The 16900-nt window shown below is 39.2% G+C and overlaps 2 protein-coding genes and 1 pseudogene across 2 annotated transcripts; all 3 read right to left on the reverse strand.

Annotated features, from left to right (window-relative positions):
- Nucleotides 1-7310: 7310 nt before the first annotated feature.
- On the reverse strand, nt 7311-8562 carry LOC121810897 (pathogen-related protein-like). The gene is made up of 4 exons (XM_042211631.1): nt 8373-8562; nt 8165-8297; nt 7748-8049; nt 7311-7577 (listed from the first exon to the last, which is right to left on the reverse strand). Exons 1-4 carry the CDS (start codon nt 8508-8510, stop codon nt 7434-7436), a joined length of 717 nt encoding a protein of 238 aa, XP_042067565.1. The 5' UTR covers nt 8511-8562; the 3' UTR covers nt 7311-7433.
- A 649-nt stretch (nt 8563-9211) lies between these two features.
- On the reverse strand, nt 9212-11936 carry LOC121810765 (WAT1-related protein At1g43650-like). Its single transcript, XM_042211501.1, has 6 exons — nt 11717-11936; nt 11474-11536; nt 11270-11386; nt 10069-10462; nt 9838-9989; nt 9212-9602 (listed from the first exon to the last, which is right to left on the reverse strand). The coding sequence occupies exons 1-6, from the start codon at nt 11887-11889 to the stop codon at nt 9455-9457; spliced, it is 1047 nt and encodes a 348-aa protein (XP_042067435.1). The 5' UTR covers nt 11890-11936; the 3' UTR covers nt 9212-9454.
- A 3302-nt stretch (nt 11937-15238) lies between these two features.
- LOC121810913 lies at nt 15239-16539 on the reverse strand (annotated as a pseudogene).
- Between the last annotated feature and the right edge of the window lie 361 nt (nt 16540-16900).

Here is a 16900-nt window from a genome sequence, read left to right on the forward strand (position 1 = left end):
GAGATGAGATAATTAATGTGGAGGTCAAAATTAAAGGTCACAATCAAATTTGCGCAATAAGCTAGAGTATTAAACTGAATTATGGATGAAGAAAGCAAGAATTTGTCAAGGCTAGACGAGTTCGAACTAAAGAATTCCATTACAAAAATCTGGAATTCAACGCATTTAAACAGGAGTTTCTGAGTTGACATAGTAATATATATCTCCACACTCCACAGCTTCGCCTTCTTTATAGCATATTCATATCTCTTTCTCTTATAAGTATAGCACTAGCACAAATGAAGCGAAGGAGAGAGGTGGGGATGGTGGCATCGGAGATTAGGTCAGCAATTGATGAGGTCTCGCTGTTAGCACCCAACCCCAAAACTGCCGTTCCTCTTCCGGCTTCGGTTTCTGATTCTGCTCCAGTTCAGACGAGTGTTCAAATTCCGATCAAGCCGTTTCTCTCTCTGTGTGATTTGCTCGTTCAAGTTCTCGGTCTCTCTCTCTCTCTCTCTCTCTCTCTCTCACTCACACACAGACACACACATTTAGAATATTTGAGTTCTGTGGATTTACTTGCGTGAACGGAATTGTTTTTGTAGATAAGATAGGGCCAACAATGGCTGTGTTGAGACAAGACATTCGTCAAAACATTGAGGTAATAACGAAACAGCCAAAAAATATTGTCACATTTAGTGTGTCCAAAACACACGTATATGTCCTTAAAGAACATAAAAACCTTGTATATGCATGCCACACTACACTACATTTGCCTGCCCGGGCATTTTCGTCATTCTCCTTTCCGAGAAGTTTGTGTTATGAGGATTGGGGCAAAACTGCACAATCAGTTCAGTTCGGTTACCAATATACTGTTCGGCGATTAGGGACCGATATGCTGTTCGGTGATCTGACGAACTGCAATCATGCTCGGTGATTGGTCGAGTTTGTAGTCGTGCTCAGGGATTAACCGAGCTCAATGTTCGGTGTTGAGCTCGGTGCTCAGTGCTCGGTGTTGGTGTTCGGTGTTGGCCGAACTTAAACGTGTTCGGTGTTGGCCGAACTTAAACGAGTTCGGAGTTGACAGTTGTTATTAACTGATGCACGTCGTCGGATGCGACTAGTTAGTTAGCTTTAAATGAAAGCCGTTAGGTTGAACTAGTTGTTAGATAAGTGTTAGTTAAATAGAGCCGAGCTGTGAAAAAGAAAAGAGAATTTTTTCATCCAAGAGTTTTGTAATCTTCCACACAAATAAAACACAAGATTTCCATTGACTCTCCAAGAATTGTTTTTTGCTTATTCATTTTCATATCAAGTATTCGTTCTTCTCGTTCCGGAATCGATCTCGTTGTGATAACAAGATTGAGTCGCGTATCTGATAGCATTACAAATTGGCGCCGTCTGTGGGAATCGAAGAAGGACGACGAATTCAACAATGTCTACCGCAAAGTTCGACGTTGAGAAATTCACCGGCGAAAATGATTTCGGCCTGTGGAGATTGAAGATGAGAGCTGTTCTGATGCAGCAAGGCGTCTGGGATTATGTGAAATCCAAGACGGACAAGAAAGAGATTCAAGGGATGGATGCGGCGAAATGTCAAGAACTGGAATACAAGGCGTATAGCTCGATTGTCTTGTGCCTCAGCGATAGAGTCTTGAGGGAGGTTCAGAAAGAGGATGATGCCGCGGGAGTGTGGGAGAAATTGGAGAAAATATATATGGAGAAGTCAATCTCCAATAGGTTGCATCTCAAGCAAAGATTGTTCAACTTTAGATTTTCTGACTCCAAGAATCTGGCGGATCAGCTGGAAGATTTTCGAAAGTATATAGATGATCTTGAGGGTGTGGATGATCCCATGAAAGATGAGGATAAAGCTTTGATGTTATTGAATGCTCTGCCTCAGAGTTTTGAGCAATTCAAAGACTCAATACTTCTTGGAAGGGATTCGAAAGTGACTTTGGAGGAGGTATTTTCTGCATTAAAGCTGAAGGCAATGCAGAAATGTGTCAGCAAGCCAATCGATCAAGCTGCTGAAAGCCTCAATGTGAAGGCAACTTCAAAGAAACAATTCAAATTCAAGAAACCCCCATCTGACAAGTGGAAGCCAAGATCATCTAAGGAAGGAGATCAAAAGGAATCTAGAAGCTGCTTCTGGTGTAAGAAACCAGGACACATCAAGCAAAATTGTTTTGCTTGGAAGAAAAAGCAATCTGAAAATCACAAAGGAGATGGTACAGCAGCTATCACTGAGGAAATTGAAGAGGCAAGAGCTCTCAATGTGGTGGAGGATAGCCCATTATCAAGGCTATGGATCATGGACTCAGGCTGCAGTTTCCATATGTCCTCCAATCTCGACTGGTTCCAAGATTTAAAGGAATCTGAAGGCTCGGTGTTGCTGGGAGATGACCATGTGTGTGATGTAAGGGGTGTTGGGAGCATATGTTTGAGGATGGACAATGGAATTTTCAGAACTCTCACTGATGTGAGATACATCCCATCCATTAAAAGGAATCTTATATCCTTGGGTCTTCTTGAGAAGAATGGCTACGAATTGACTCTCTTTGGTGGAGAGATGCTTGTCAAAAAGGATGGCCAAATGATCATGAAGGCTGTCAGAAACAATGTGCTCTATTATCTGAAAGCTGAGGCAGTTGCTGGAACAGCTAACAACACACAAAAGACCATCAATTGGCATGCTAGGCTGGGCCATGTGGGGGACACTGGGCTGATGCAGCTGGTAAAGCAAGGCATTATTCAGATGGCTGATTCAGAGATACAAAGAGCCATTGGATCGTGTGAAGAATGCATTCTTGGCAAAAACAAGAAGCTGCCATATGGAGTGGGCAAACATAACTCAACACAACCTCTCCAATATGTTCACAGTGACATATGGGGCCCTGCACCAGTAAATAGCATTGGAGGAGGCAGGTATTTCTTATCATTTGTTGATGATTTTTCAAGAAAGGTTTGGATAATGATCATGAAAGAAAAGTCAGAGACCTTCAAGAAATTTCAGGAGTGGTGTACTGCAGTTGAGCTAGAAAAGGGGAAGCCTTTGAGATGCCTAAGAACTGACAATGGGCTGGAATTTTTGTCCCATGAGTTTGATGAGTTTTGCAAGAGAAAAGGAATTAAAAGGCATAGAACGGTGCCTCACAACCCACAACAAAATGGGGTCGCCGAGAGAATAAATAGAACCATTCTTGAAAGGGTAAGATGCATGTTGATAGCATCTGGAATGTCAAAACCATTTTGGGCAGAAGCAGCCTCCACAGCTGTTGTTTTAATCAACAAATGCCCCTCTGCTGCCATTGAAAATCAGACTCCGGATAGTAGATGGTATGGATCTTATGGAGACTATTCAAAATTAAGACCATTTGGGTGTAGAGCATATGCTCACATCAAACAAGGAAAGCTGGAACCAAGGGCTCTCAGATGTGTGATGATAGGCTATCAGGTTGGAGTTAAAGGTTACAGATTATGGTGCTGTGAGGAAGGGAATAAGAAGGTTGTCATCAGTAGGGATGTTATTTTCAGGGAATCTGAAATGCCTTTCTTCATGAAGCAAGTTCAGACTGTTGAGTTTGAGGTGGAGGGTCAGAGGGAATCCTCATCTGATGCTGTAAGAAGTCCACCAGATACTGTGAGAAATTCACAAGAAACCAGTGTTGGTGGATCCTCTGAACATGAAAGTAACATCAAGACTCCACAGAGACTGGTTGCAAGAGACAGAACCAGAAGAAGGATCAAGCTCCCTTCCAGATTTCAGGATTTTGATATGATGCACTATGCACTGGCCATAGCTGAGGAGATGGACTATCATGAGCCTTCAAATTACAAGGAAGCAATAAGGAGTCCGGAGAAGGATCAGTGGCTATTAGCCATGCAGGAGGAGATTGATAGCTTGTACAAAAATCACACATGGATTTTGGTGTTGAGGCCAACTGATCAGAAAACAGTTGGTTGTAAATGGATTTTTAAGAAGAAAATTGAGGCCTTCAACAACAATCAAATCAGATTTAAAGCCAGGTTGGTGGCCAAAGGCTTTACACAAAAGGAGGGAGTAGATTATAATGAAATATTCTCCCCTGTGGTAAAGCATAGCTCCATCAGGATTCTACTTGCCATTGTTGCTCAGAGAAATTGGGAATTGCAGCAACTCGATGTCAAAACAGCCTTTCTTCATGGAGAGCTCGAAGAGAAAATTTACATGGAGCAGCCTCCTGGTTTTGTCCAACCAGGAAATGAAGGAAAGGTGTGTTTGCTGAAAAGAAGCTTGTATGGTCTAAAACAAAGTTCAAGACAGTGGTATCTCAGGTTCAATGAGTTCATGCATAAGATCGGTTTTGAGAAGTCTTTGTATGATCATTGTGTCTTCATCAAGAGAAGAGGTGGAGTTGCTGTGGCATATCTACTATTGTATGTAGATGATATGCTGATCTCTGCAGAGCATAAGGAAGAGGTGGAGTTAGTGAAAGGTGATCTGAAATCTGAATTTGATATGAAGGATCTTGGAGATGCAAAGAAGATCCTTGGAATGGAGATCATAAGGGATAGAGACAAGAAAAGGATATGGCTAACTCAGAAAGATTACATCAGGAATGTGATCAAGAAATTTCAGATGGATAAAAGCAAACCAGTGAGTGTGCCCCTGAGCCAGCAGTTTAAGCTCAGTGTAAATCAGTGCCCTAAAGATGATAGTCAGAGAAGAGAGATGGATAAAATCCCATATGCAAACATAGTGGGAAGCATCATGTACACCATGGTGTGTACAAGGCCAGACATCAGCCAAGCCATAAGTGTTGTGAGCAGATACATGGCAGATCCAGGTATGGAGCATTGGCATGCTTTAAAATGGATACTAAGGTATCTGAATGGTACTCAGGATTATGGCATACTGTTTGATGGAAGTAAGAATTTTGATGCACAGCCTCTATTGGGATATTGTGATTCTGATTTTGCTACTAACATTGACACAAGGAAGTCCCAATCCGGCTATGTTTTCTGCATGTATGGAGCTGCTGTAAGTTGGAAGTCGAGTTTGCAATCTGTGGTGGCACTCTCAACAACTGAGGCAGAATATATTTCCATGGCTGAGGCCGTAAAGGAGAGCATGTGGCTGAAAGGAATCTGCTCGGATTTTGGAGTTGATCAAGGAGCTGTGACTGTATTATGTGATTCAAATAGTGCCATATGTTTGTCAAAACATCAGACATTCCATGAGAGGAGCAAGCATGTGGATGTTAAGCTTCATTTTGTGAGGGATGAAGTTGAAATGGGCTCAGTGAAGATTGAAAAGGTAGCTACTGAGCACAATGCAGCTGATATGCTAACAAAGGTGTTGCCCGGACTTAAGTTGAAGTATTGCATGGATTTGGTGAATCTGATTCAGCTGGAGTGATTGTGGAAGATGGATGAAATCTATGGATTGTCCAGTTATGTCCCAAGGTGGAGATTTGTTATGAGGATTGGGGCAAAACTGCACAATCAGTTCAGTTCGGTTACCAATATACTGTTCGGCGATTAGGGACCGATATGCTGTTCGGTGATCTGACGAACTGCAATCATGCTCGGTGATTGGTCGAGTTTGTAGTCGTGCTCAGGGATTAACCGAGCTCAATGTTCGGTGTTGAGCTCGGTGCTCAGTGCTCGGTGTTGGTGTTCGGTGTTGGCCGAACTTAAACGTGTTCGGTGTTGGCCGAACTTAAACGAGTTCGGAGTTGACAGTTGTTATTAACTGATGCACGTCGTCGGATGCGACTAGTTAGTTAGCTTTAAATGAAAGCCGTTAGGTTGAACTAGTTGTTAGATAAGTGTTAGTTAAATAGAGCCGAGCTGTGAAAAAGAAAAGAGAATTTTTTCATCCAAGAGTTTTGTAATCTTCCACACAAATAAAACACAAGATTTCCATTGACTCTCCAAGAATTGTTTTTTGCTTATTCATTTTCATATCAAGTATTCGTTCTTCTCGTTCCGGAATCGATCTCGTTGTGATAACAAGATTGAGTCGCGTATCTGATAGCATTACAGTTTGTCCCGTTGTTCTTGTCCCAATTGAATAACAGTTGTTTTCTATCTTGGTGCGTCCATCAAAATTAGTCTCTATCATTTATCATAAAAGTCTCATCTCCACTAACAATACTTCAACTACTACTACTTTTTATCTCATTCTCTTTTACTTTACCAATTTTGTATTTGAACCAGTGTCGTCTACTACTAATACTAAGTATAGTAGGAGTATGAAACAGGATTAATAAGCAACCTTCATTTAGTTCATGCTCACAACCTTAAATTAGTTTATATTTCGTTGTACAGAGATTAGAGAAATTCCATGATTCTGATCCATCAATATATTGCGATGTGGTTGAGATTTTGAAGAAAGAGGTAAATGAAGGCATGGCAAAAAAGGGGCCCACATGCAGCAAAGCCTTTGTTTGGCTCAACAGGTTCGAACATTTTTTACATTATGTGACAAAAATCATGATTCCTTTAAGATAAATTTGTTTATCATAATTTCCAATGTGCAGGTCCCTAGATTTTGCTATGGCATTGTTAGAGTTGCTAGTGAAGGATTTTGGGAGAAATATGGAGGAAATAGTTGAAGAATCTTACATCACCACCTTAAAACCATGGCATGGATGGATCTCTGCAGCAGCCTATAAAGTAAAATAACATAACATTCCCAAATTATACGCCTATCTTTCCACGAAAAATAGTCTAGTAGTATAATGTTACTAGACTGTTTTCTCGTAGACGAAGGAGTATGACGATACTTGCCATCGGCATTGCATGAGATATTTCATGAATATTCAAGTTTTCGTGTTCCGTTTTCTAGATCTCCCTGAAGCTGGTGCCCGATAGCCGGACTTTTGTGGATGTTCTTAAGGTAAAAGGCGAAGAAGAAGAAGAAGAAGATGATGACGACGTTCTCAAGAAAGACATACAAAAATTGATCTCTCTGCTCATGCCAGTGCTAGAGCAGAACAAGAATATTTTGGTAAGCCTCAATGAGTTAATTGTGTGAAAACATGCAACCTTTTTTTGGTAGAAACTAACTAAAACAATTCTTTTCCAGAGAGAGTTTGGATTGGATAAGCTGAAATCAACGTGAAGAAGTAGAATGTTCAAATTTTGGTGATTGGTGTATGAGTGTGATGCATCTTGTTTTAGGCCAATGTACAGTTGAAATATGTAAAATAGTTAATCTTTTTTTTTGTTAATTTGAGGTTTGCTAACCACTTTCTGTTTGTTTTACACAAAAACTCCGTCATGAGCCTTCTTTTTATTCGTCTCATGGATGTTCGTGTTCGTACATTTAATACAACATGAGATACAGAAATAAATTGACCTGTGTTACCATTTTATATTCTGGTATTGAATAAAATTGATCATACTACAAATTAGATTGAAGTATTTATGTTGGAAGGGAAATAATTAAAGTACATAATCCAAAGCTAACCAGTGTTCCTCAAAACCGGGCAGCTTGAAGAAACATGAGCTTCAACATCATCAGAAATTGAGCCTTTGACAAGACCTCCAAGCAACTCTCCTCGATCATAAAAGAATTCAACCCTCACAACCTTTGAATCCTCATTCACCTACCAATTATCCCAAATTCTCAATTTTAACATCCAAAATGATGAGACAAAATCGGTAGTATGTGAATTTCACATGTCATGAGTCTATTTATCTTACTTTTTATCCATCATTTCGTTTTAATGATAGTAAATAAGTAAAAACCCGAAGGATTGAACGTGGACGTACGTACCTCGAAAATGGCCATACCGAAGAACTCGACCATGTCACCGGTTGGGGGATGTCCTTTGAAAGGGCCCTCCATGAACCCCCAGTGGCGGAACTTGTAGACAATCACTGGTGGGCCGGAGAAGACCTCCACGATCTCGAGGGCGAACCCGCGTGGAAAAGTCGTGGTGAAAGCGCGGTGGGCCGAGTCCAACGTCTCCGTTTCCGGATCGAAGCACCGAAACTTCTCCGGTAAGGATGTTTTCAGCAATGAGACGTACCCTCCTCCATCCTTCCTCTTCTCTTTTAGAGACATTAATTTTCTTCCTTTGATCATTCACCAATAAAAACATATCAAAATTAATGGTCTCTTGAAATTGTAACATAGTAAGTGTACTTATCTAACCCTAGATAATTACAACTACTATATAAGTACTACTACCATTGAGACTGAATTTGTAGTTTTCAACATCGACAGTTTTGAAGTCATGGTTATCGACTTTGTGGAACATCTCCATCTCCCATGTCTTGACGAGCCTCTGCACCTTCTCTTCCAGCGAACCACGAGGCCATATCTATATATCCGAACAACATTCATCAACTAATTCACACCATCTTTTATAGATCAAATTCATTTAAAATAAATTAACCTTAGTTCTGCCTTGTTCGAAGAGCTTGTCGACCACGTCGTAGTTGGGAGTGGAGCCATACCTCCAGTTTATGTTCTTCACATCTTCTTCGTTCATGAAGGATCGGTACTTTTCTGCATCTGTGTTTGGAGATGCCATTTTTAGACCAGATAATTTGGATATGAGATTTTTTTTAGTTTATTTTGTTTATGTGAGCTAAATACTATATATAGAAGCTGAGTTTAATTAGGTGGCTCTCGTTACGTGTTCAAATTTCAATTTTCCACTCTAGTGTCCACTTGGTTTGAAAGCATTCTGTTTAATGTTTAAGTAATTGAAAAATCTTGAATGGATGAGTGGCCTATATGTATTCTTTGCATCTTAGTTGATATTTATAAGAAAATTCCCTTGATTCGTGTTCACATATTGCCAATGATTGTGGCTCTCTGTCCCATATTAAGCGCTCAATTTTGACTCATACATTACATTTTAAAAATGTACTAACAAAATGAACGAAAAAAATAGAGTTAATATACGTGAATTCTATCCTTATATAGTTTTATACTCCTAGAATGACATGAGACATTTTAACAAGAGACGTCCCAGAATGAAAAAGGCAAGCACATAATGAGGAACGAGGGAGTAGATATTAAGAGTTTCACCTCTGCAAGAAATTTTAATTCTTATATTCCATTCGTCTAACAATGAGTCTTACTTTATTTCACCACATATTTTGAAAAATGTGAGTTGAAAAAATAAAAGTTAAATAAGGTTTATATTAACAGATGGGATTAAAATGACAAAATGAGACATTTTTAAATTTGAGGAATAGGTCTTCAAAAAGAGCTTAGTTAGAGGAATTAAAATGGTAAAATGAAACTTTTATTAGTGAATATTTTTAAATTTGAGGAATAGCTAGCTAGCTCCTCAAAAAGAACTTGAGGGATATACATCGGTTTGCTGTCATGTTTTATATTCTTGCTTGTTTGTTTTACATTGAGTTTATTTCTTCGTTCCAAACAAAATTGGCTAAACATTGAACAACAGAAGCAGTTATTTTTATAAATTACAAATTAAATATCATGAAATGAAAAGAAAAGGGTTCATGGGATCTTTTCATCGTGTGATATGGGCGTGGCAGTCTCTAAATGGGCTTCCTCCAAAACTTGTTGGGATTTAAAATGGGCCTCTCTATTTCTACCCCACAAAAAACAGTAAAGCCCAACCACCAGTAATCCACAGCCCAGTACACTGCAACGCATATAAAAATATTCAAAATAAAAAAATAAATCAAAATGAAAATATGTATTCTTATTCGTGATAATTTTCTCCAGACAATTAATTAATTTTATAATGAAATGACCTATACGAATTTCACTTTCAAAAATAGAATGGAATATTTTATTTTAGACACTTCAAAATACTAGCAAAATGGATGATTTTATCGTCATAAAATAAGACTACTAATTATGAAAAGTGCACTAACCTTCCGCAGTGAAGAGTTTCGTTAAGGAAAAAAGCAGAGAAGACGGCAGCAATGACGAGCGCCAACGGCCCGAAAATGGCAGTAAAAACCGGCCCTTTCTTCTCTATGACCCAAGCTTGCAACCAATAACTCATCCCCGTCACTATCACACCCTACAAAATTTCACCATTCTTCACATTGAATCATTCAATTGAAGATCGATGATATCACAAGAGATGAAGAACAACGTACACAATAGGCGACGGATAAAAGATCGATATCCCAGCGAAGCTTCCACGACGATCCACGTCTCTCCACGGCGGCGGCGTACAGCGTTGCAGAGAGGCAGCTCAGGCCGCACTGGAGAATGGTGAGCCTTAATTTGCCAGGATATTGTGTGAGGAGTGGGGCCTGCATAGTGATCCACATGGCGTAGAAGAGTTGGCCGGAGATGGCGAGGAGAGCGCCCTTGATCCATTCGTGTTTTGAGTGAGGCTTTTCGTCGAACGAGTGGTGGGCACTTGTGGAAGCGTGGTAGACCGACGGGCCTTTGTAGAAGGTGAATGCCATGGCTCCGGAAAGCCCGATTATGGTTCCGATTACCTTGGCTACTCCATGCCATTTTCTTATGTCTAGGCTTTCAATCCTACATTTTTATGGATGGAAAAAATTTATTTAAGAATATAGTACTGACATAATTGGATTTGGGAGTAGTAAAATTAATACTTCCCCCTGCGAATAGGAGTCCTATTTTTCCATTTTAGTCCGTCCACGAATAAGAGTCACAGTCCACTTTTATCATAAATGGTAATAGGGTCTCATGTTCCATCAACTCATTTTACTCACATTTCATTTAAAACTAATATATATAAGTGAGACTCCTCATTTTACTCACATTCCATTAACTCATTTTACTCACATTTCATTTTTCCACCCACTTTTCTTAACATTTCTTACAACCCGTGTCATTAGGAAATGAGACTCCTAATTGCGGACGGTACGGAGGGAGTATATAAAAATAGAATTAATATTATTATTATTATTATTATTATTATTATTATACATATTTTTCACATTATTAAAATCGGCACCAAGTAATATCATGATTTGTAAGGAGTGTAAAAATAATTAATTATGAAACACAATAAAACAGGAGATTCCAATAAATTAAAGAGTAGGCCCATGAGTCTTGTAGACTTGTTGTGTCATTTATTGGTTAAAAATAAATTATTCAATGAATATAAAAGATCATGACATAGAAAGAGACAAATCAAAACAAGTTGTAGTGGAAGTGTTATCTTTTTATTCTATCCACTAAAATACTAAGTACTTCTCCTACTAGTTGGGTGAGCTTTGGAATTAAGATAATACTTATTTATTCTAATTAATTAATCATTTAATTTTGGTTTCGTGATTTACTTTTTATTATTTTAGAAATTGTTTAATGATTTACCTTAAACAAACAGCCATGGTAAAGACCAATGCAGGAACAATGCTGAGAATTGCCGTACCAAATGTTGCTGAAATATACTTCAATCCTGCTAAATTCAGATTGAAACTCAAGGCCAACCTGCAATTATACATCTCTTTAAAAAATTTATCCCAATAAAAAATAAAACATGTAGTACTAAACTTACAATCATAATAATATACATACCCATATGAAGAGACAAAGAAAATCTTGCATAACCCTGTCCATGTAAGAGGAGGAGACCCCTTGCTGTAGATAAAATAAAACAACAAAAACAAGAAATTGAGGTCACACAAATGCAAATTGGTTAAAGTGAAGCGTTTCATTTTCGGCACGAGATTTTATGCTGTGGTTTTTATGAGTTAACTAGATAGTGAATAAAGTATGAGAGAGAAAAAGTATCCGAAGTATAATTTACGAGAAATTGACCTAGCGAAGAAGAAGGCGAAGGGGAGCAGGGCAAAGAAGGCGAAGGCTTGTCGATAGGCGACGAAGACGGAAGGCTTCATCCCAGAAGACATGGCTGCCTTAGATAATACCATCATTCCTGCATAGCTGCACTGCAATACTATTACTGCAATGTATGGTTTCTGCTTCTCCATTTTTTGTTTCTTTTGCAGTTGATATTCTTCAAATATACAATCTGTACAAAATGTGAAGAATATAAAGTACTACAACCCACTCAATTTTATTTAACATGTGCATTAAATGATCGACTGCAGTTAGTTGTTCCTGTGTCATGGTCACTAGTGAAAAGCATCCGCCCACCACTACCCCATACTTTAATTTAAAGTACTTACATAAATATATGTTTATTTCATTTTATAAAGAGGACTTTTGTTATTAGTTAGGAAAAGGATTAAAGATACATACTATCATGTGATCAGCCAACCCACACCTTACATGCATATAATAAATGAACCTTATAATATATATTAGTAATGAAATATTATAATATTTTATTACACATCAAAACAATTCTTGTGTACCAAAACTCATTCCTCGTCTCTTTCCTTCTTTCTCATCTCAAATTCCAAGATTGGGGCATGATCTTTAGAGTATTAATTTATATTTTATGACTTATTATACATTTTGAAATTCAACCTTTTTTGTTTAAACTTTGGGCATAAAGCATAAAAGGTTAACATTTAAACAAAGCAATAATTAATTTAATCTGCCCCAAACTCATACACGTATTAGAGAAAAAAAAGGTAGGAGTATATAAATTTGAAATTTTATAATCTATGCAAACTATTTTACGATTTATTAATATTAAGAGTTTGCACTATAAATTAGTTTCAATATTTACAAAGAATAATTTTCATTATTTATTGTTTGTCTCGTCTTACTACGACGCTTCCTTTTTATCTTATGAAGTTATTAAGACGTTTTCAATGAGTTGTAGTATTTGGTTTTTCACTTTGAAGCGAAATTATTTTCGAAGTTCAGACACTGACTGAAGATAATCAAAGTCCAATTCGTACGTCGTCTTTTATTAATATCTTCAATATTATATGCTGTCCTTTTTTAAGGGCATGCAACTTATGTTTTGTTTAACCAAAATTTTTTTTTTGTTTTTTAAAAATTAACTCCTAAGGGGGAAAATTACAAATAAACTCCTATACTATAAATAGAGGACTCGAACTCAGCAACTCGTGCAATAATTTCTAAGCTTCTTGTCGCTAGCACAAAGGCTTTGGACTTTTGTTTAACCAAAAATTGAATTGCCATTAGTTACTCATTATTGGACCAATTGCTCAACCGCCGACGCAATCGGACAAATATGCAATGCGACGTAAAATAAACAAAATATTTAGTAATAACGTAACTAACTTATGTTATGCTTAAATTTTATTGTATTTATTATCTGTCTATTATTTATAGTAAACATGAATTTTTATACCTTTTTATGGGTTTTTGAAAAATGCTAGTACTTGAAAATTTTCCCAACAATTGATACCGAAAAATATATTTTAGTAATAAATGTTATGCACTCATCGAAATTTATTTTAGAGCATCCACAATGGCGGCGAGCGGACCGGCTAGCCGATCTCCGGCGCTCACCGGTTCGCTCACCGAACCATTGTAACCGGCGAGCTCCATTTCAGTGAAAAAATGGGCGAGCGCACGCCGATCCGCGAGCGCTGGTCGATGCGCTCGCCGCCATTGCAGGCTCTGGACCGGCGAGCGATCGGCGAGCGATTTTTTTTAATTTTCGAAACATATATACGTGTTTTGCACTTCATTTTCATTCGCACCACTTGTTTTAACGAGTACTCTCTCTATCTTAATTTATGTACAATATCAACAACGGGAAATAAGCAACGTTGGTGGTAGTAGTGGTGGTAGTGTTGAGGATGCTGAGGAGTACGAACGTCGAATGAACGAAGCGTTAGAGGCCTATACGAACTGTGAGATTGATCGGCTGATGCAGAGGGCCTTGCAGCCGGCGGTACCTCGACCTCGACCACGACCAGTTGGCCACCGCCGAACAGTGATTGAACGTGATCACGTAGCTGCACATCAGCGTCTATACAAAGACTACTTCGCACAGGAGCCGCGGTTCAACGCCAACCTTTTCAGGCGCCGTTTTAGGATGAGCAGTGCCCTGTTTATGTGTATTGTTAACGCCTTGGAGCATCGATATCTGTATTTCCGCTTCAGGCACGATGCGGCTGGCATACCCGGCCACACACCTATTCAAAAGTGCACTGCGGCAATCAGACAATTGGCCTACGGAGGCGCGACAGACATGTGGGACGAGTACCTCCACATCGGTGAGACGACTGCCCTTGAATGTATGAAGTATTTCCGTCATGGCGTGATTGAAATTTTCCGTGATCAGTACCTTCGAAGCCTTACCCCCGAAGACTGCCAGGATCTGATGCAGATGCACGGGGAGAAGCATGGGTTCCCGGGTATGTTAGGCAGCATAGATTGTATGCATTGGGAGTGGAAGAACTGTCTCTCTGCCTGGAAGGGGTTCTACACGACCGGCTACAAGGGAAAGAATCTCACGATGATCCTCCAGACCGTAGCTGGCTACCGGCTGTGGATTTGGCATGTGTATTTTAGGATAGCCGGGTCGAACAACGACCTCAACGTCCTCAACTCGTCGCCCCTTTTCAACGAGCAGTGCTATGGCGTCGGTTCGGCCATTAGTTTTGTCGCCAATGACAACCGGCATGATATGGGCTACTACTTGGCGGATGGGATATACCCTAGGTGGCCCGTCTTTGTGAAGACGATCAAATGCGCATCAGATGAGAGGAAGGCCTACTTTGCGGAACGGCAGGAGTCGACGCGCAAGGACGTAGAGCGCGCATTTGGTGTGCTCCAGTCTCGATGGGCGGCAATTAGGGGTCGAACGCGTTTGTGGCATATCGACTGCATTACTGATATAATGTACGCATGTATTATCATGCACAACATGATTGTCGAAGATGAAGGTGTACAACTGACTAGTTGGGTCAACGACGATAATGAAGCATGTCCAAGCCACGGCATGGCCGCACCCAACGTACGAAGTGGGGTCCCACACGATGAAGCCGACCTCTTCCAAGCACATGCCGACATGCGCCAAACGGATGCTCATATTCGACTCCAAAAGGATTTAATTGAAGAGTTGTGGGCGCGGAGGACTGCACGGCGTTAGTTTTTTTTATTATGTAATTTTTTCAAATGTACTTTTTAAAATTTAAATAAAATTATTGGATTTTCACGTATTTGTGTCGTCAATTTAATTCCGTATTTTGTGTGATTGTCAATTATTCAGCTTATATAATTTTGAGTGATGTGGCTAGGTTATTGCTGGGCTATTTGCTTGTCCTGATGATGTGGCAGGAGGAGTTTGTGGCTGGGCTATTGCTGGGCGAAAGCCATTGTGGATGCTCTTAGTGACAATTGTGTAGTAAACTAATAGTAATCCAAATATTATAGCTAAACATCAAATTTGCAAGAAAAAAGATACACTATTTCAAAATCCAAGAATACAAGACTTTATCTGATTGACAGATTTATTCAAATACAAACACACAAACAAAGACAACATTTAAACGATCAAGCCATGAAGGGGCAGCCTGCGGAGGCAGTCTCCGAAGGCTTGTCCTTGATGAGGCCCGCGAGCAGCTCACCCCGGTCATGGAAGAACTCAACCTTCACCACCTTGGATTCTTCATTCAACTGTTTGCAAATTGTAATAAAAAATTTAGACCTCAAAACAAAAGTATAAATGATAAGATCAGTCATACCTTAAATAAGCCTATTCCAAAGACCTCAATCAACTCCCCAGTTGGAGGGGAGTCTTTGTAAGAGCCCTCCATGTAACCCCAATGCCTATACTTGTATGCAATCTTAGGCGGCCCCGAGTAAACCTGGAGGATTTCAAGGGCGAATCCCCGGGGGAAAACTTTCTTGAACGCCGTCTGGGATGAGTCATACGTCTCCTTATCGGGGTCGTAGAACCTCAACTTTGGTGGCAGTGATGTCTGAAGGAACACATTGTAGCTTCCCCCAATCTTTCCTATATCCTCCAAGCTGAAATACTTCTTCCCTACAATTTACCATCATTAATTACCATTGTATTGAAATAAATTTCATCGGTGCTTGTTTGCAAATGAAACAAATAAATATTATAGTCTCAATATAAAAGATTAAAGGGTTTTGACGTATATACCACACAACTTTTAGGAAAACAGATACAGTACGATCATCTGTAGAATTAAATAATCAACCACCACAAAATTGCACAAAGAAAAGTGTGTTTACCATTGATGCCAAGGACAAAACTTTGGCATCAAGTGTCTTGTATTCATCTGGATTGGCCTTATGCACCAACTCCATTTCCCAAGTCTTCACAAGATTTTGAACAGACTCCTCCAAAGATCCAGCTGGCCATACCTGACAAATGAAGATATTAGAAAAAAAATAGTGCTATATACTTTCATGTCTAGCTGCATACCTTGGTCCTGCCTTCTTCGAAGAGCTTGTCCACGACGGTGTAATCGGGAGGTCCAGCGTTCCATTGGGTGGTCTTGAGCTCCTCTGGGGTCAAGTAGGATCGGTATTTGTTGCCACCTGCTGCTTCTGAAGTTGCCATGTTTTGAGATAAGATATGTTTTGGTGAAGGGATATAAGGGATGCATGTCTATCATATAGTAGTAGAAGAAGAATCATTTCATCGAACAAGTTGTGGTTGGATAACTTGGAAAATTCAAGGGAGGAGTCAATTCCAAATTATGTCTATTCATCGCACGTCTCTTGAAATATTTAACTTCTTCTGATAAAGCAATTGTTTCTCCCAGAATTATTACTACTAGTAGTTATCAAAAGTATTTCAGTTTCCACTATCTTTCCATCACATTTGTTAAATATGCATGTGGCAAAATAAGACATTACTAGTATATTAAAACGGAGTGATTGTAAGTCAATAAAAATAGTAATAACACTAAGATTCCCAATCCATCTACTATTTATAATTGTTAAATTTATCATGGTTGTTCACCTAACAACACAAGTCTAAATTTTCAAGCAAGAGAGTTTTGTTGAATTATTAACATTGATAAGTTTCAAGTTATTGCTATGCATTTTTTTGGTTTTAATATCCGTTTCTTT

This window comes from Salvia splendens, chromosome 1 (genome assembly GCF_004379255.2).
Source record: "Salvia splendens isolate huo1 chromosome 1, SspV2, whole genome shotgun sequence".
In the NCBI taxonomy this organism is placed as follows: Eukaryota; Viridiplantae; Streptophyta; class Magnoliopsida; order Lamiales; family Lamiaceae; genus Salvia; species Salvia splendens.